Raw genomic sequence first — 19,896 nt, forward strand, 5'->3', positions numbered from 1 at the left:
TGCGAGTAGACGACGACCACAGAATACCCAAACACAGCAGAGGCACAGGAGAGGCACAGGAGATGCGAGACGCAGAAGATGTCCCCCGGCCACAGAGGAAGATGCAGCTGAAGAGCTGCCACTGCAACTGCATCTTAAAGAAGTCATCAATTTGGAATTGCAACTAAAACTACTATATGTATATGTTTGGCAAAAGGATTGCTACTTCAGCAATCCCTAATGCAGGACCAATCATAAAGAAAATGAGAACTTAGTTTTTTTTTAAGAGTTCCCCTATAATGTATCGCAATAGAAGTTTTAGATACACTTTCAATCATTCAATTTATACGATTTACCCTTCGAAAGAGAAAGGGAGGAATATCTGGGGATATTTATTGGATTACTTTGGGAAACAAAACGTTTTCACACTGGGAACTACCGTCCAGAGACGACCCTTCCTTCGTACTGTTGGAGAGAAGAGACGAGAAGCGACCAATATAAATCCAATTAGCACGCCTTTGTCTGCCACGGAACTCACAGGAAAAGGAAAGGAAGGAAGGAATGGAAGGAAGGAGCGGTACGGAAGGGAAAAGAAAGGAAACAAATGAAGAGGAAGGAGGAAGGAATACACACAATGGAAGGAACACTTAACACACTTCATCGGCTCGCTCTCAGGGGATCTTTCTCTCTGGTGATCTCTCGAGGAATCAGCCACAAAAGAGCGGACTGTGGTGGAGGGGTGTGTGGTGGTGTCCTCGCCCCGAAAGTTTATGACTTGCGCACCTTTTGTGCTCGCAATTAAACGCTATTAGCGGGCATTTAAGGATCTTCTTTGTGTCTTTGTATCTCCGTATCGCCGTATCGCCGTATCTGTATCTGGTGTTTAGTGCTTGATGGGAAGAGGTCACAAAGGTTAGCCCTCGAGAGGGAGAGGCGAGTGCTGGGGGCACCACACCTAATCTCTAATAAGCCGCAAGCACGCAAACAAGTTCTCACGTTGCGCAACAAAACTGGAGCAAGAATCACTCTGCCTCCTGCGTCTGCGTCTGCCCCTGCCGCCTGCCTCCTGCCACTCCAGGAGGAGTATCTCCTGCGTAGGCGCAGCAATGTGGCATGCCCCTGCTACAGGAACTCGCGACTGTAGATGGGTGTGTGTGGGAAGTGGCTGCTGCCGCGTGTTATTTATGGACTACTGCGAATGTTGCATGCAATTGGATATGGGAAGAGTTCTCGTTCTCTCCCAGGGAGGATCGGGGAGGCAGAGATGATCGCCAAGAACATGGAAGCCAACGCCCAGTGTCACTCCACGGACAGAATCGCATCAATTTCCAGCACTTTATGGTGACATAATCCCCGATTCCCCAGACTCCACTCCAGTGGGGAGTCCTATAAAAGCCAGGGATCTGCGGCTCCAGCCTTCAGTCAGAATGTGGCGTCTCTGTGGATTCAACCTGCTGCTGCTGCTGCTCCTCTGCGGAAGGAGCCATTCCATTGATTCGGAGCCGGAGGAGGAGGAACCGGACCCCGACGATCCCATAGGATTGAACAAAGAACTCTCCGATCTGGTCATCACGACGGCACTGGGCAAGATCAGAGGCACCATCCTGCCCTCCCAGTCGGGGCGCAACTTCTTTGCCTTCCGGGGGATACCCTATGCCAAGGCGCCCGTGGAACGACTCCGATTCAGACCCCCAGAGCCCGTGGAGCAGTGGTACGACGTCTTCGACGCCACCTTCGACGGACCCAAGTGCCCGCAGCCGGGACTCGTCAGCGAGGACGTGAGCGAGGACTGCCTCCGGCTGAACGTGTACACGAAGGAGCTGCCCAACGAATCGCAGCTGAATGTCCGGCGGCCGGTGATCGTCTTCATCCACCCGGGCGGCTTCTACTCCCTCTCGGGGCAGAGCAAGAACTTCGCGGGTCCCCAGTACTTCATGGACCGCAGCCTCGTCCTCGTCACGTTCAACTACCGCCTGGGATCGCTGGGATTCCTGGCCACCGGCACCAAGGAGGCCACCGGCAACATGGGCCTCAAGGACCAGGTGCAGCTGCTGCGCTGGATCAAGCTGCACATCTCGCGCTTCGGAGGGGACCCCAATGCGGTCACCCTCTTGGGCTACGGGGCCGGAGCCATGGCTGTGACGCTGCACATGGTCTCGCCCATGTCGCGGGGCCTCTTCCACCGGGCGATCGTGATGAGTGGCGCCGCCACGGGGCAGTGGACGCTGCCCGAGCACCAGATGGAGGTGGCCATGCGGCAGGCGACGCTCCTCAGCTGCCACACGGACAACACCACGGAGATGATTGACTGCATGCGAGGGGTAAGCCATTGGACCTAGATCCTGGTCCTTTCTTATCCTTTACCCGATGACAGAAACACTATCTGGAGTACGCGAATACGCTGCCGCAAATGTTCGACTTTGGGCGGAACAATCCCCTGATTCTGTGGAAGCCCGTGGTGGAGCCGGACTTCGGGCAGGAGCGCTTCCTCGTGGAGAGCCCTGTGCAGAGCTACCAGAACGACGACTTCATGAAGGTGCCCATCATCACGGGCATGACCAAGGATGAGTTTGTGGGTCCCGCTCTATGTGAGTGTCCCTCGAAGATCTCCTCCTCAAACTGTAGAGATTCTTCCCATTCCCAGCAATCCTCCAGAGTCCCTCCCTGCTGAGCACTCTCAACGCGAACTTCGAGACCCTGGCCCCCATATTCTTCATGTTTAACGAGAGCAATCCTCGGGCGGCGAACATCAGCCAGGAGCTGCGGGAGTACTACTTCCAGCAGGAGCCCATCGATGCCAACCGCTCCCTGGCGGCCCTCTCCTCGCTCTACTCGGATGCCCTCACCGGGTTCGGGATCCATCGGTTCGTGCATCTGGCTGCGAGGTCCACCAAGGTGTACTGCTACCGATTCGCGTATCAGGGGGGTAGGAGCCACATCTACTATCCGGAGGATGCCCCCTACGGGGTGGTGCACCACGACGACCTCATGTATCTGTTTGTGGAGCCATCGATCAGCCGCATGTTCACGGAGGATGACGACGAGTTCCGAATGGTGGACATAATGGTCAGGATGTTCTCGGCCTTCGCATACAAGGGGTAACCATAGCAGTGGCCGAGCCTCTTGCGTCTCTTTTCCACCAAAGGATCTCCATCTTTCCAGGGATCCCAATAAACCCACGGACGCTGCCCTGCGGGACGTCCGCTGGCGTCCCTTCAGCTTCAAGAAGCGCTACTATCTGGACATTGGCGATCAGCTCGTCCTCCACGAGAATCTCAACTCCGAGCGATACGAGATATGGAAGCGTCTCTTTCCCTTGAATTGGCGCCGCCAAACGAAAGATGTCTAGCTCTGAGGGAAGGGGCTATGTTTTGGGCCCTACTGTACTTGAAATACACGCCACTTGGCCTTCATTCGACTTTGTTTTACTGCCGCTGCTGTTGCTTAATTTGATCCTCTTTTCCGTTCAGTTGCCAAGTGACGAAGCCAATTGGCATATTTATTGTTGTGTTTTCCTCCAATTCGATGGGTTTTTAGGGTCTGTTTTTAGGGGGGGTGGGGTGTGTCATCGTCTGTGTGGGTGCATATATTATACGACAGTCGACAGGGCACCAGATAACAGCCCTACGACTCGCACTCGTAGTACGTGTCGTGCCGTGCATTATGGGTTCTCGTTGTCGGTTGTCGTTGATCGCGTGCCAGTGCTTGCCTGCACTGAGAGAAATTACAGCAAAGTTGTGGATCAAGTTTGGGAATATATATTTAATCCTTTGGGGCTGATTCCAATAAATTATCAGACTATTGATGAAAGAAAAATATACCTATATAAAGGCTTACGGAAAATAGTTTCTAAGAGGAGGTACTATTTTTTTTATTGAAACCAACAGAAGGACAGATGGAGATGTCCAATACGTGCATATATGCTACATGGAGTCGGAAATTATGCCTTATGTGCGGTACAGCTTCCTTCAATATGTACTGAGCATCAATATGCCAAATCATGCACACGACATGTATGTTGTTCTTGGATTTCTTAGGGCCAAGCTTGAGCTATCGAGTCTCAGGGCCTTCGGGCAGTCTCTTTTGAATTCTTTTGCATGTATCTCGGACTATTAGTTTCTCTCAGTGCAGAGACCACCTCCGCACATGCCACACACACACATACACACACAGCACCTCTGTGATGATGATTGGTGCCACCGCACAACACATCTGTGTTGCTGCCGCTATTGTGTATTTGTAATTTTATTGCCGCTCTTCTTATCGGAGTTTTCGAGTTTTCGAATTTTGGTTACGCTCCAGAGCATGACTATGTCAAAGGAGAGGCTTCCAACTCGAGCCCGTGGCCCGTGGCTCGTGGCTCGTGGCTGATGTCCTGCTGCTCATTAGCATACTTGCAACATATGACGCTTGCCACCGCCACCCAGCCAGCTATCCCTCCAATTGGAAGGCAATCCAATCATGAGTCACGCTATGGCATCGTTGCATCATTGCATCCTGCGGGGGTGCCGCCTGTTGTTGCAAGTTGGACTGCCTAATATATTAATTTATGCAAATTGTTGCAGGCCACTGCCACAGATACCGTATCTGCGATCCAAATGGATCCGATGTATGTCGGGGTTGCTCTTTTTGATCGTTTCCACTTTAGGCTTTAATTGTTTCGCTTGTCAGCAGAGTGGCAGAGCGGCAGGGCAGCGGCCTCCGAATGGGAGCATATGTTGCACTGAATGTTGCATGTTGCCATAATTTGTTAGATGCAAAAGTAGAGCAGGGCAGGGAGGGAGGGGTGGCTGGCGGAGTTTCACTCGGAATTGGCATTCCAATTTCCAGCGAAATATTTGGACAAGAGGCCAGAGAGTCGCCTCGCATCGAGTGGCATCGCCTTGCAGTAGATTTCGATTTCCATTTCCGCGAATCGAAGCGCAAATAAAGTTGTGAGAGCGATCCTCCCAGCGACGTCTATGCCCCCAGGGTCTCTCCTCGATATCAGATGGAGGCGAGTGGAGGAGTCCCGAGGCTCGAGGCCCCAGGCTACGGCTGCATTTCATGCTGAGACCTGGGGACTGCAACTGTGCTGCACACAACAGAGTGCCTGGCTGTGCCACAGAGACGCACACACGAATGTGTTGCCTGGCATTTGGCATTTGTTGGTTTTCGGTTTTGGCTTTGGCTTTGGCTGCTTTTTATTGACTGATGGAAATCGCTCAAAAAGCAGTTGAAATTTCACTGCAGCTCTCTTGGCCACAAAATGTAATTAGATTGCAGCTCCAGCTCCATCTGCAGCTCCAGCTACAGCTCTGACTCTGAGGAGTCCTCCCAATGGCACCACAAACCTCTGTGGCGACTCCGACTGTGGCACCTCCTTCTGTGGTTGGGTGCAATGCAACGCGTGCTTGGAACTCCTGCTGTCAACATCAATGCGCAGGAATCTCTTCGCTGCTCTTCTCGCCGGGGCTGTGGCAGCAATGAAGTTGTCTGGCAATTGACGCGCGATAAGCCCCAAGAGACCCATGCCCCATGCCAGAGGCACCGTTTGAGGAGGCAAGTTTCAGGCGCAAAACAAAGGCAATCTCTTCTCCACTGCAGCCTCTCGGTCGTCGGTCGTCGGATGTCGCTCTTACATAGAAAAATTTGCACAAACATCACAAAACTCATAAATAACAACAACAACGACAACGACAGCAGCCGCAGTCGCAGTCGCAGCTGAGGCCGAAGCCGCAACACTTGCAACAGCCAGAGAAATAGTGTCTCCACCGCCTGGAGGGACAAACAGACGGAGACGCAGACACAGACTCCTTGACTCCGACTCCGACTCCTCGGTTTGCGATGGATAATGTGCATTGCACACATCACAATTTATGAGTCACTTGGGTCGCAGCAATGCCAGGTATTTATTGGGTGGAAGTTCAGCAGAAAAGAGGGGCACAAAAGAGGGGCAGCCGGAGCAGCAGCGGCAAGGAGGGACCTGCATGGGTGTGGGTGTGGGAAATGTTCTAGGAAGTGGGTTAGAACTCTTCAGGGGAAAGTTTTCCTCTAGCAGGAGTAATCTGCATTGCGGTGGCATGTGCCCCAAATCTAAAAGGGAGAGGGGGAGAGAAGTGTTGGTGGTGCTGCTGCTCGGGTATTATCCCAGTTTATGGTGCATGTCATGCCCCACGGTGCATCGTATACCCTATTATCACCCACTTTTGACCACCGAGCAATTAGCATAGAGAAAGAGAGAGAGAGAGAGTGAGAGTGAAAAGCATTTAACAGACAATTGCGTGCAGCGTGCCGCATGGGGCATGAGGCGCGTGGGCGATCCCTCAGATGGAAAATGGAAATATGCTGATAAGCTGGCGAGAAAACCATTAGCAAATGGAGTGGGGTCGGGGAGGGGGGTGAAAAGGTAACAGGAGGGTGGAATCATTTTTAATAATTTCCCCGATCCTGTGGCGCTGCATATTGGAAAACCGTTCAAGTGGCAGCTTTGGGCCGACGAGTGTCGCGTGCCACGAGCCGATCGCAAGCTGCGTCTCGCATCTCATGCTGTGGAATGGCTGGGAGGGGAGGGGATGTCCTGTCTGTCAGCCCCCTCCTGCGGAAAGGATGTCAAGCATCAACGAGGAGTAGGAGCAGCAGGAGCGCGCTCTCCCCGTGTGTTTTGTCTGTTGTCATCGCGCGGCATCGGGTTTCAATAATAGTTTCATCTCCTGTATCCCCTGTACCTCCTGTATCAGCGATCCGCAGCATCCTTGTTGTTCCTGCAGCTTTCGACTGGCGTTGGATGATGGATCGTGTTGCACGGTTATTGACTAACTGACTGACATGCAACGGCGCCCTCCTCCCCCTGTGACTCCCTGCAGGAGGGTGTTCTCTAATGGAAAACCCGAGAGATTCCACTCTCGACTCTCGAGTATCTTTCGGATGAACTCTGACGCTGAGGCAGCAGCAGATTCATTCTCTGGCCAAAAAAGAAGCCCTCGCATTCCACAGCCCTCGAGTTATTTGTTTTTTATATGTTTTTTAAGGTTTTTCCTGTCAGAAATTCTACTGGTGGGTCAAACGATACAAATGTATCTCTACCTTAAAGATACACCTGATTGATGACAAATTTGAAGTATACGAAAGTTGCACTCGAACACTCGAAAGCCCAGCCTTGATTGATTAATGGATGATCAATCAGTCGATCAGTCGCTCAGTCGCCTCTTCGACTGTCAACAGTTTAGTTGATCGCTTAACTAATTGCTCAATAATGGGGGATCCATCTGCCATCTCTACCTGTCTCCCGAGCTCTAAATATCTGTAGGATCCATTAGAACAAGTGCAGCATCCATCCCCTCGTGGGGCATGCATCCCAGCCTGGGGCCAGGCCGTGCAGAGCATTCCCTTTTCCCAGAGCTCCCCTTTGGAGACTCCATTAATCAACGCACACACGAGGAATACACTTCATACAATTTCATTAATTGTGGCAGGGAAACAGCGTCGTACGACGCAGTGGCAGAGTGGCAGTGTGGCAGCAAAGAAGGAAGAAGAACAACCATCCACACACCACACCACACACCCGCATGCCACTCGAGAGAGTTTCCCACGAAGCACCGAGGCACCGAGGCACCGAATACGAACTGTTCCAGTTGCTGTTTGTCCAAGAGCATGCCTCTGCCTCTGCCCCCGCCCCTGCCACTGACCATGGGATGTGGCGCTAGTACATTAACCAGGTCTCTCAGGTGCCCCCCGAAGGGGCAGAAGGGGGGGCGCAGAGCATTAGCCAGTGCGAGCACGTAGATCCCCGTGGACAGCCGTCGAAAGGTGGAACCAGAAAGAGTTACGCTGCTGCAGTTCACGCGAAATTCACCGAATTACAGCTGCCACACAGATGCCCCAGTAGCAGTGGCAGTGGCAGTGGCAGTGGCAGCCACAGAAGCAGAGGCAGAGGGCAGCATTCTATGCCCTCATATTGTCGTAGTTCCAGTGTCAACGTCAACCACGTAATCAACTTACGGCACGGGGGAAACCCATCATCATCATCATCCCTTTCTATTCCTGCAACAGCCACAAAAAAACAGAACAGAAATTGCAACAATCCATCCCCCGAACCGGGCCTCTCCTCCTCCTCCTCGAGGCTGTGTCTTGCTTCTCTGAGGAGTGCAGGGACGGGGAGTGAAGGGAGGGGAGGGGTGCTCTCTCCTCTAATGTTTGGTTTCATTAGTCCTAAGCGACAAATCAAACAGTTTGTGGCAGTTTCTGTTTGTTGTTGTACTCTCGTACTCTCTCGTAGTGCCTCGTACTCTTGCATTGGATTTTTTCCAGTGCCACACAGATCCATCCGTTGTTTACACTCATTAGTTGGTCCTTCAGTCGGTCCTCTGCCTGTCCTCTGTGTCCTCTGCCTGGGTCCTGGGACTCACACCCTCTCTCTAGTGACAACTAGCATACGCTTCCTTCCTTTCGGTTCCAGGCCCAGACCCAGACCCAGTTCCAGGGGGTAAACTGATTTGATTTCCGTTTGGTGTTTGAGGGTGCCATTGAGGGTGCCCATGGACGATGTTTGTTGTTTCATTTTCATTATTTAAAGCACATTAATAATCACATTTGACAACAGCAGAAGCGGTGGCAGTGGCACTGCCAGTGGCTGTGGCAGAAGCCGCATATCGGAAAACTGCAAACAAATATTTGCAAAGGACGAGTGCCGATTCCTGTGTGGCATGGCACTTAACGCGCTTGTAATGATGATGCCAGCCGGGGGAGGGGGGGGCGGTTTCGTTCGAACCAATTCTCGGTGGCTGCGCTTTTTATGGCCATCGAATTGGGTGCAAAAACAGATGGCAATCTATTCCTCAGGGCGGAGACTGGATAGTGGGCGGAGGGTGTTGCAGTTGATTATTGGTTTGTGTGGCATGTGGCGGAGAGACTTGTGGACTCCGATGGGTGGTCTCTTGTGCATAATTAGGTGTAGGCTTTAAGGGACAGCATCTCCAGTGTCCCCATCTTCCCCTTTTCGAGGATAAGGTCCCCTTGCGACATCGAGGACAGAAGGAGTGAGAGGAGACAACAAAAGACACACTCATTCGGACCACACACACACAGCCACAGCCAGAATGGAACCCTTTGGAGGAGTAGCCTGTGGCCCTGCGATAGACAGCCAGAGACAATGGAATACTTACACATGTGGATTGTTCATTTGCTTATCGAATGTGTAATCGAATGGGCATATCAGTGCACGACAGAAAACAACAACTAAAACGTGGAAAACAATTAATTCTGTGGCCTTTTGATGTGAGAACACTTTCACCCATAAAAAACACACACACACACACAGAGAGCGGAGAAAGGACCGCTTTTTCCCAGTCGCTTTGATGTTTGCTGAGCCTGAAGGAGGGCGCAGAGGGGAGGGGGATTGTGAGGCATGCAGCAAGTGCGGGGCAATCATTAATCAAAGCAATTTACATTTGTCCAAATATTTGATCAAGGAAAAGTATCCCAGAGATTGTTTTGCTCCTCGGGATGCTGCTGTCTGTGTGTCCACGGGATAGGCGCCACCAAAAGGAAGGAATGGGAAAATTAATGAAGTTGTTTTTGGGATCCAAGATGGAGAATTTCTCTGTCCACTCGACGATGCCTGTCCGAGTGGCAGATCCTTTCGTTTCCACGAACTCGCATCGATCATCGATTGGGGAACGATAATGCGATAATGCGATAATGGAACTCAATCCGAACCTCAATTGAAACCCAAATAAAAATACTCTTTCCCTGGGATCCTGCCGGACAAAAGTGGCCCTCGGTTCGTGGTCTTCCTTCCCAGAAATTACGCATAACAAAGCGCTCCTGCTCCGCTCTTTGCTCTCTCTTTGGGCTGGGCTGTGAATCCTCCCCCCTTCGTGCACACGGGGCATGCCACTCTCTCAATTTGTATTGTCATTAGCGATTATGAGCCCCTCGAATCGGTCGCATCAGTCGGGCCGTGGGGCGTAATCCGATATGTTGACAGAACGCATAAACACACACGAAAAGAGAGAGAGACAAGGAGCAGGAGGAGGAGGAGGAGGAGGAGGGGATCCCAGGAGATGGGAACAGACAGAGGACGGATCGGACCGGGACGGACGGCTGACAAGCCTATAAAGCATTCAAAATCCTTGGCGCTACTTCAAAATGTTTACTCCTTTTGTGAACTCAATAAAAACGTAATCAAACCCGCAGCCAAAGAGGAGAGAAGGACGAGGCCCAGGACCATGGATGATGCGTCACAAAACACAAAAAAAAAGAGCAAAGGACTCGGAACCAGGTTTTCCATCGAAACGCAGGGAGGGGCGTAGCGAAAGTGAAATCGAGACGCCGCAGCAGCATGTAGATCGGATCGGCAGCTGGAACACCTTCGCATCATCATCATCATCATGCCCATCCTTCAGCCTCCTCCAGGATCATCGCTCGAGAGGCAGGCTCTGTTGTGTTAGACGCTCTCTCGCACACACAAAAGGAAGGGGCACAGCCGAAGTCAAAAGGGGCACGCGCTGGCTGCTCTCCGGCCAGCCTCTGCCTAGACAGCCAGGAGAGGCAGGCGGAGGAGACAATGTGACTGACTGATCGGCGGGTTCCGTGTTCCGTGTGCGTTGTGTGGTATGCTCTGATCCTCACAGATCTCCCTCTATCCCTCTGTGGGTTCTGCTGTCTAGACAAGCCGCAGACACAGACACAGATACAGACACAGACACAGATACAGATACAGACACAACTTTTAATAGACTTATTGTAATTGAGTCACAAAAGCCACTCGATGTCTGTCGATCTGTGGGCTGTGGATATCCATTTCCATTCGCCCTTCAACTCTTCAACTCTTTTTCCCTCGAAATTCCAGCTGCCACATTTTGTGGAAAGGTGCTAGCCCTCTTCTCCTCCCCTCTCTGATGATCTCTTGATTATTTTGAATGCAATTTTGCGTACATTTTGAATGAAAATTTAATTAAAATTTGTGCAAATGTTTTGCCCATTTTTCCCTTTGTCCTCCTGTCTCCTTCATTTGTGCCCCGTCATGTGGCATATGTCATGTCATGCATTTTGTCAAGTTTTGACTTCTTCTTTTTTTTTTTTGGTGTGTGGCATCCCAAAAGGGAATTTGCGGCACATGTTTGCCCTTTGCCGCATTTTGCTGGATGCCTGGATGCTTTTCCTGGGGTTTTCCCAAGCTAACAAGTTAATTTTCCATATTTTCTTTGGCCCAACTTTCGCCAAGAGTCATCCTCTGTGTGTGTTCCGTGTGTGGTGTGTCCTTTGTGGCTAAATTTACGACTTGACCCAGAGATGAGTCCCTGCTAATGAGTGGAGTCTCGTCTCGTCTCGTCTCTTTCCGATGGATATCTGGTAGGGCTTTAAACAGAAATAAAGCACAGACGAAGCTCCACTCCACTCCCCCTCGTAATGAGCGTGTATCCCACATCCAACCCCCTCCCTCCGTTGTGGGTGGGCGAGGCAGGGCCTGGCTGATAATCCTTTTGTATCCGCATTCGCATTCGCATTGTTTGGGATGTTTCACGCAAGAGCAAATCGTAAATGTCAATAGCAGGGTCCTTTCCCAGTGTGTAATCTGCTCCAGGATGGCAGGAGGATGGGAGGATGTGTGTGTGTGTCCTCCTCCAACCTGACAATTACATTAATTCAAAGCTCACAAAGGTCAGAGTTCGCCCCACAACCCCCCAGAGCCAAAGCCAGAAACATTTAAAGACAAATTAATGTGTATTTAAGCTGCTGCCTCCTGCCCCGGCCCCTGCCCCTGCCCCCCCTGAAAAAGTGGAGACTAATTGCCCCAAGGGAAGGCAGAGCCACGGAACTCGTCGAGCTGGAAACACGGAAAATCTCACGCCTTTGTTGATTAATTAATCAAAGTAAATAGTTGCAATGCTCCCCCTCGAACAGGGGAGGGAGAAGAGTGGAGGGGCGACCCGAACCGAGAGAGACCATCATTAAGCGTAATCTAAACGGCCTATTGATAAGCTTTTTCCACACCTAATTGCTACATTAATTTCCATCGAGAGCCGCAGAGCCGAAGAGCCACAGCCTGGAGGCCACACCAGTGGCCCAGGCGATGGCCACGAGGGCGACGATGTTTAGCTGCTGCTGCCTCCGGGCCACGCCCCTGCCCAGGGCGGGCGTGGGAAAGATCTCGTCCCAGACGGCATATCGTTCGGGATAGCCAGGCGGACCCACCTCTGTGGCCACATCGTTGTAGAGCATAGCCGTATCGGTGGCATTGCAGGGCGGCCAGTAATCGTGCTCCTCCGCGGGGGATAGAGGTGTGCTGCAACAGAGGGAGGCATAAGGATAGAGGGTACTCCTTTATATAGAGGATATCCCCGCATACCCTGTTCGAGCAAAGTGCGTAAACCATTTGGTCAAGCGCTCCATCATGAAGAGGTCCGTGTGATTCTCAGCCATGATGGTGCCGTACCAGAGGCTGGGCATCACGTACTGCAGATCGTCCGCATGCCCCACGCCCAGGGGCAGCTCCTGGTCGTCCGTCGGAGCCGAGAGGCTGCGCTTTCCCACGTAATCCGTTCGCATGTAGTAGACGGGGGTGAAGCGCCTGGCCAGATGGACCAACCGGTGGATGCCATGGCCAATGATGCCATCCGAGAAGATGCTTCCGAATCGCTCGATGTTGTGCGCGGAGATCTCCGAGACGTTGCTCCCCAGATAGAAGTCCTTGAGGCGGCGACTGACGGAGGAGTCGGGCTGGTAGAGGAACAACTCGGGGGCGTACTCCTCGAAACTGGACCCAAGATCGTGCAGCAGAGGATCGTTCTCCAAATGAACTAAAAGGGAACATCAGTTAAGGATCTACACTGAAGGATGTCCTCACCATTTGCCGTGTAGTCCAATTCGTTGGCCGTAAAAGTCACGAGGAGCGGCACTTGGCTGAAGTTTCCCTCCGCCAGGAGCTCCGTGGGATGTCTGGGCAGGAAGTGGCCATCGATCTCGTAGTTCCACTTCATATTCACGAACTGGAAGGACTCCCAGGCCTTGCAGACCTCCACGATCCGAGTCCAGGTCACGTCGCGCAGACACTGCACCACATCCGCGGCCTCGTACATGGGGCAGCCGACTTCTCGGGCCAGTTTCTGCGTCCAGTAGACATTGTCGATGGCAAAGTGATTCGTGGCGGAGCCACTCATGAGGATGGCCCGATGGAAGAGGCCGCGGGAGAGCGGCGATGCCAGGTGGAGGCTCACCGCCATGGATCCGGCACTCATCCCGAAGAGCGTGACGTTCTCCGGGTCTCCCCCGAAGCGGGCGATGTGGTCCCGCACCCACTGCAGGGCCATCACTTGGTCCAAGTATCCGAAGTTCCCTGTCACAGTGCTGCCCAGGGGCCGCAGGAAGCCCAGGGCCCCCAGGCGATAGTTGAAGGCCACGAAGACCACCTCGTGGTCCAGCAGATACTGCGGCCCCGCCTCGTACAGGCTGTGGCCGCTGCCCAGGACATTGGCACCCCCATGGATGTACACGATCACCGGCAGCAGCAGAGGTTCCCCCTCGGGGTCCAGGTTCCTCGTGAAAACATTCACCTTGAGGCAGTCCTCGCTCATCAGCAGCGAAATCCCGGGCTGTGGGCACACGAGAGAGTCGGCGGTGGCCTTGAGGACCCCCTCCTGCCACCAGCCAGTGGCTGCCTGGGGAGCGGCGAAGCGCAGCTGCCCCACTGGGGGCTGGGCGTAGGGTATGCCGCGGAAGGCGTAGATCGTCTTTCCCTGGAAACTCTGCATCGTAGAGCCCTGAACGCGCCCCAGGGACAGCTCTACCACTGGCGGATCTTGGGCGAAGGAGGACCCGATGGCCAGCAGGAGTAGGAGGTGCAGTAGGAGTGGGCAAGGCATTTTCCGAATCGGTTTTCACTGTGGGAAATGTCGAAACACCCGCATGGGAGATCGGCGAGCGCGGAACTGCCGAAAGATTCGCACGGCCTCTGCCTTTGCTTTCGGGAGAGCGAGAGGGAGGGAGAGAAAAGAGTTTGTTCACAGATAAGTTTATACGAAATCGGATCGATTAGAACTAGAACCGAGATTAGCCTTCGTTTGTGGTCTAAGAATAGTTCATAGATTAGGAAAACTCTCTTTAAACGACGAGTATTTCCATTCGGATTCCCTGACCTTCAGACACTCTCTTTCCCTCTCTCTCTCTTTAGGCCCTTAATTGCCGCCTGAACTCCAATTCTTAATTGAAACTTATTGCTTCATTCCATTCATCGAGTGATTTGAGAGTTCTGTGGCAGTTGCATGTGGCAGTGGCAGTGGCAGGGGTTTGGCAGCCGTTAGACGGCACACATCACCCTGATTTGCAGGGATCCGTGGTCGGGTGGACGGGTGGAGGGGGGGGATCGCAGATCCTACGCCCGCAGATTTTTTAGAGTTTAGTTTTTCTCATGCGGACTGAGATTTAAATTGATTTCCTTATTAATGCACAGAGTACAGCCATCCCTCTTGTAATATTCAATTAAAACGGAACCCACGATGGAACATTCAGTCATTCAGTGCCGTCGTTGATTGATACACTGTGCTCTCCGGAGAGTGGTAATTACTCTGGGATCTATGGGATCTCCTTCTCCCCAGTCGGCGGCAATGATGGTCTCTTTCTCTCTTAATTGTGGCACTGCTTTTGGGTTTTAATTGCGGCAGTCGAAAGCAGGAAATGGCGGGAGTATAGATGCCACCGCAGATTCATATTCATATTCATATATATTCCCCCAGAGATCACAAGGAAAAACATTTTCACACATCGCGGAGTAGCCTCAATTCAATCAGGGACCGAAAACGTTGAAAATTGAAACAATTTGCGACAATCTGCTGCTGCCTCTGTGGCTGCTGCTGTTGCACGGTATTCCGGACACTTGAGTGCTCATATGCACACCGCAGCACCGCAGGAGCCGCAGAGAAGCCTCCACAGAAGCTTCAGAACCACCCTACGACTGCCATGCCCCCCTTTCCCGATCCCCGAACGGCGATCCTCAACCGGAGACCACTCGAGTTGTTGCAAATATATGAGTGGCCTCTTGACAGACATCGTCGTGGCCACGGCCGTGACTGTGGCTGTGGCTGTGGATGGAAGCTCAAACTGTGTCTGCCACTTGAGGGTTCTTTGTGTGCGGCTGTTTGTGTGGCAGGCTGCCGCCTCAAGCTTCCTGTGGCTTGATGACGTCGCCGGGGCCGAACAACAGCTTGCAGCAGACATGCAAAATATTCTCACGCATCATCAGTATTCCCTTTCCAGATGTTGTTGCTGCAAGTGGGGCAGGAATGGGCTGTGGGATGGGCATCTGGCACTCCTTGGGGGAGAGCTGATCCACAGCTAAAGGAATCCTCCCAATTCCTTCCGTATTAGCCATCTTCTCCTCTGTGACCTTTCCGGCTACTTTAGTTCTGAGGTCACGCCCTTGGAGGTCGGCCCCCGCCCCACAAACAAAAGGAAATTAAGAGATCGATTACATTTCGAGGCAAATTTGGCTTGCAGCTGCAGCTTCAGTCCTTCTGCCACTAGAAAACCCATAGAATGCCCAGCCATGCAAATTTTAAAGACATTTTCATATTTGACATCCACACGGGAATGGAAATGGAAATCGAATGGCAACTGAATCGAGATGAATGAATCAGAAACAGTCGCCGTCTCTCAAGTGACCAACATGCAGGCCTGGCGGGCTCCTTCTTGTGGGTTTTTCTGTCGTTGAATGAACGAAGGAATGAAGGAATGAAGTGAAAGAAACACCACGCCACGCCCCGTGCTGAGCTGAGCTGAGCCCAAATCCAATTCCAAATCCTATTCGCAGAACAATGCCTGAATGCCCGAAGGAAACCCAAGAACAACAGCAAGAACTCATGCAACAATTGCCTGCCTCTGCCTCTGCCTCTGCCTCTCTGCCTTTGCCGCACGATAAACCACTTGAGTAATCAATCAAAGCGATAGGCAACCCATGGGACCTCGACCTCGTCTTGTAATGAATATTTAAAGATGGAAATTATCGCAATTCAAGGGACAGAAAGGGGGTGGGACTTTGCATAAATGATAGCCGGAACAATAGACCAATATCTCGAGGCTTTGCACACCCTTTGCCCCCGAAGCCCCTAAGCCCCGAACCACCGAACCCCCGAAAGTACTAAATATAATGCGATAATTTGAGCACAAAAGTGCCCGATCCGATCCCTTGTTCGGCTCTAATCTCCACTTGGAGGAGAGACCTTATACAAAATATTTCTTGTAATCAATATGGAAATGGAAGTTCCAGAGGAGCGGCAGAGGAGAGGCCTTGTGAAGATCGCTTCCCTCCGCTGCTCAAGTGAGCAAATGCCACGAATGTGAAACAAAACTAACACAAAAGCCTTCAAGAGTGCTACTATAAGAATACTCTTCGTTGAGAGTATTTCTTACCCTACAGAGTGCCTCCTTCTTTCAGGACATTGTGTGGCATTGTAAGGAGAGCGTGCGATGTCTTATTTGCAGTACAAGACGAGGGTTAAGGATCGATAAAGAGTTCTCTGTGCATTCCCCCTTGTTCCATCTCCCATCCAGAGAGTGCAGAGTGATCCAATCAATGAATTTACGACGATCCCTTTCTGTTAATGGTAGCTCCACAGTGTATTAACAATGTTCATATTTTATGGCTCTAACATGCCAATAAATGCATAAAACTCCTCCCTCCTCCCCACTCCCTCCTACTCCTACAATAAGAATTGATGTGCCCAAGGCCCAGGGCGAACCCTCCCTCAATTGGCGGTAGGTCTACTACAAAATTTCAATAAATAAATAAAAAAGGGCTAAGGGAACCCCCGAAACGGAATGAAATGTAAGTTTCCATCAGCTTAGACGTGGACTGGTCTCCCGATGAATACTACTCGTATTTGCCACTTAATTGAGATTAATTGAAGTTATGTGCCGCCTGCCACTGCCACTGCCACAGCCACTGCCTCCTCGTATCTGAACCAACACAAGTTTGCAGCCATTTTGTTTATGACTGCGTTTTATGTGCACACAAAACAGCAACAACAATCGTCGTGGCAGGGAAATATTGTATTATTAATAATTACACAAGAGTCGGAGGAGGGCCACGAGGCACCCCGAAAATAGTTGTAGAACCCAAACTCAAACCCAAACCCCAACCCAAAGCCAAAGCCTGAGGCAGAGATGAAATTTTATTAAATTAAATTGAGTGCGACGGAGTTTCTGTGTCGCTTCAATCGAAGGCCCAGTCCCAGTCCCAATGCCAGCCGGAAGCCGTGCATTCAGCAGTCCCAGAATGCGGCGTATCTTATAGATACATCGACTGGCTGCATGGCCATGCAAATCAAATGCAAGCCAGCATGCCACACGAGGTGAATGCACTCTGCCACTGCCACTGCCACCGCTGTTGATGCTTCTACTTCTAATGTTATGGATCTCCGTTTCCATTTCCATTTCCATCTCCTGGCTGCCCCTCTAATTGGTAATGGAATGGTGTTTATGGTGCACTTTGTGTGTGGTGTTCGTGTTAATAGTTCTCTCTCTCGCTCGTGCTCTGGTAAAAGTCAAAACTAGACAATTTAAGCTAATTGACATTCAAATGCAGTTGAATAAACTTTTTGAGGGGCAGACACTCCACTCCACTCCCAGAAGAGAAGAGAAGCGAAGAAGCAATGGAATGACTAGACCGAGAGATATATTATTGGGACTCTAAACTGCCGATTAAACATTCAGTGGCTCTTCTGTTAATTCAAAGAAGGATTTTAAAGGATCGTTCATCATCTGGCAACCCCATCCCGTCCCAATCCTGGCATGGGTGCCGGCCGTGCCCATCATTTATAAATTGCCGTATCAAATAAAGGCAAACGCTTGAGCAAATCCATTTAATTGCCGCTTCGATGGGTGGTGGACGGGTGCGATGGCTGTGAATCCTTTGATGGCCGTGAAATGCTCTCCTGCTCACCCGCCCCAGCCTCCGCAATCAGAGGCAATCCTCCGGATGTGTTCGCACTCGTGTAAACATGCGTTTGTCATTAGACACACCGGAAATATTGACAGCATTCGACACGCGGCGCACGACCAGGAACAGGGAACAGGAACCAGCTCTTGCCGCTTTTTGTTGCCATTTGATTTTTTAAAATTGCAAAATTTTCAACTTCTCAATTGTTCAGCGAAGTCCCGCGCCCTTGCGCTTGAATAAACAGCATTAGATCTTCGAGGATCGTTCTCCAGTGGATGGACACCGGGGCCCTGGGACCCTGCATCGGGTGGAATGCTTTTCGTTGCACCAAAGAGGGGTGTGCGTCGTGTGTCCTTTGTCAAGGGGCGTCTTTGTTTGGTCTAAAGTGTCGTCGCCGTGTCGGATTTTCGGATTGTCGTCTGTTTTTTCTCTTTTTTGTATTTTTAAGCTGCAAAGTACCTGAGTTTGGGGTTTTTTTTTATTTCTGGTTTCCTCGAGAGTCGACTAATTACATTTTATTGCGTGGCACGAATCGCTTTGTCGGGATCCGTGTGGCAAGTGTGAAGAATCTGCGCTTTTTTATGGTGTGAAAAATGTGTCCAACCATCGATCGATCCATTTTCCATTTCCAGAGCCTTGATTGGGCGAACATCAAAGATCTATTTGGGTCTGGATTCTCGGAAGAGGAATATTACTCCCAAATTGCGTTCCAGAATGCCACACGAAATGCCACGCGCTGTGGAACAATCTGCTGCTGCTGCTGTGGCATGGAATGCGATGCGATGCGGGTATCTCACGGATCTATCGCTTGGGTGTGGGAGGAGGTAGGAGATTCCTCTCTAAATATCTCATGTAATCCAATGCCAATGCCATAATTTCCACAAATTTCCAAAAACACAAAACAAATGCAAATATAATGCCGAAAAAAATGATGGAAACGTGGGAAAAATATGAAAATATTTTTTGGTGGCTTGTGTAATCCTTCTCTCTCGTAAGCAGGCGACTGCACAAAGGATGCAAAGGACCCTAGACAATGGACAATGCAGTGTGAAGATAAATATTTTGTTGATGTAAGCCCATTAACATGAACATTAACGTTAACAAGAGACAGGAGACAAGAGAGTCCGAAAAGAAGAGCCCACACCTGACCTGCGACTAGAACCTGACCCCCGACCTCCGTTTGTTTGGACAGATTAGAGAGAGAGAGGGAGAGAGGGACACAGAGCTACTTAGCGAACGATCACTTGTCTGTGCGGGGATCAGTCCAGGGAATTGAGTTCCCAAATGTCCGAGTGAGTTGAGAGCTATTCCCCCCGCCATTCTGCTGGCAACATTTCAATTTTCCCATTTTCCGGGTCCACTACACTATCGCGGGCCCACGATCTCCCTCGCCGCAGGACACTCCACTCGCGGCGCTCCTCGGACGTCGTCGGACGGGACCCATGCGGAGTGTGAATCGTATTATCGCTTTGACTCGATCTCTCTTTGGGTCTCTCTCACTCTCTCTCTCTCTCTCTCTTGTGTCGTTTATGTTGTTTTCTGTTTCATTTATCAGTTTGTGGAAATGTCCAACGATCGACCGATGAACAATGAGAAATTATGAGGCTCTTGCTTTAAATCATTTACCATCCATCGGGTTGGTCCTACCATCCTGCTATGATCCGATCCTGCGCTGCTCATTGGCCTTATCGGAATGTAGGGATCTCCATGGCTTTGGGATGAAGGATTTCCCTGTGCTCCTCGTTAGTCCTTCGAATGATTTCCTATATGCGGTTGTAATTGCGGCCAACGGAGAACTGACTTGTAGCGATTACATGCAGGAAGTTCCAGTTAATTAGCTGAGAATTGTTGTCCGAGATGTGCAATACCCGATAAGCTTCCTCTCCGGGGAGGAAGCTGGTGAAAGCATGCAACTTTCTATTGTCATAAGAGGTGGAGAGGGAGAGGGAGAGAGGTGGAAGGCACTTAATAATGCAATGAACTGTAAGAACTGTAAGCACTTA

At 51.1% G+C, this 19,896-nt stretch overlaps 2 protein-coding genes across 2 annotated transcripts; one reads left to right on the forward strand and one right to left on the reverse strand.

The window, feature by feature from the left end:
- Positions 1-1,391: 1,391 nt before the first annotated feature.
- Positions 1,392-3,392, forward strand: LOC4817085 (venom carboxylesterase-6). The gene is made up of 4 exons (XM_001356337.3): positions 1,392-2,300; positions 2,354-2,567; positions 2,624-3,077; positions 3,142-3,392. The coding sequence occupies exons 1-4, from the start codon at positions 1,407-1,409 to the stop codon at positions 3,326-3,328; spliced, it is 1,749 nt and encodes a 582-aa protein (XP_001356373.3). The 5' UTR covers positions 1,392-1,406; the 3' UTR covers positions 3,329-3,392.
- An 8,318-nt stretch (positions 3,393-11,710) lies between these two features.
- LOC4817082 (esterase E4) lies at positions 11,711-13,957 on the reverse strand. Its single transcript, XM_001356338.4, has 3 exons — positions 12,809-13,957; positions 12,311-12,761; positions 11,711-12,247 (listed from the first exon to the last, which is right to left on the reverse strand). The coding sequence occupies exons 1-3, from the start codon at positions 13,821-13,823 to the stop codon at positions 11,968-11,970; spliced, it is 1,746 nt and encodes a 581-aa protein (XP_001356374.3). The 5' UTR covers positions 13,824-13,957; the 3' UTR covers positions 11,711-11,967.
- Between the last annotated feature and the right edge of the window lie 5,939 nt (positions 13,958-19,896).

The sequence above is a fragment of the Drosophila pseudoobscura genome, chromosome 4, assembly GCF_009870125.1.
Source record: "Drosophila pseudoobscura strain MV-25-SWS-2005 chromosome 4, UCI_Dpse_MV25, whole genome shotgun sequence".
NCBI lineage: Eukaryota > Metazoa > Arthropoda > Insecta > Diptera > Drosophilidae > Drosophila > Drosophila pseudoobscura.

Excerpts from the sequence above, each read along its gene's own strand:
- LOC4817085 (XM_001356337.3), top strand. The coding sequence starts at position 1,407 with ATGTGGCGTCTCTGTGGATTCAACCTGCTGCTGCTGCTGCTCCTCTGC. Across the intron at positions 2,301-2,353 it reads TGATTGACTGCATGCGAGGG|AAACACTATCTGGAGTACGC; the intron begins GTAAGCCATTGG and ends ACCCGATGACAG. Across the intron at positions 2,568-2,623 it reads GTTTGTGGGTCCCGCTCTAT|CAATCCTCCAGAGTCCCTCC; the intron begins GTGAGTGTCCCT and ends TCCCATTCCCAG.
- LOC4817082 (XM_001356338.4), bottom strand. The coding sequence starts at position 13,823 with ATGCCTTGCCCACTCCTACTGCACCTCCTACTCCTGCTGGCCATCGGG. Across the intron at positions 12,762-12,808 it reads ATTGGACTACACGGCAAATG|TTCATTTGGAGAACGATCCT; the intron begins GTGAGGACATCC and ends GTTCCCTTTTAG. Across the intron at positions 12,248-12,310 it reads ACGCACTTTGCTCGAACAGG|CACACCTCTATCCCCCGCGG; the intron begins GTATGCGGGGAT and ends CCTCTGTTGCAG.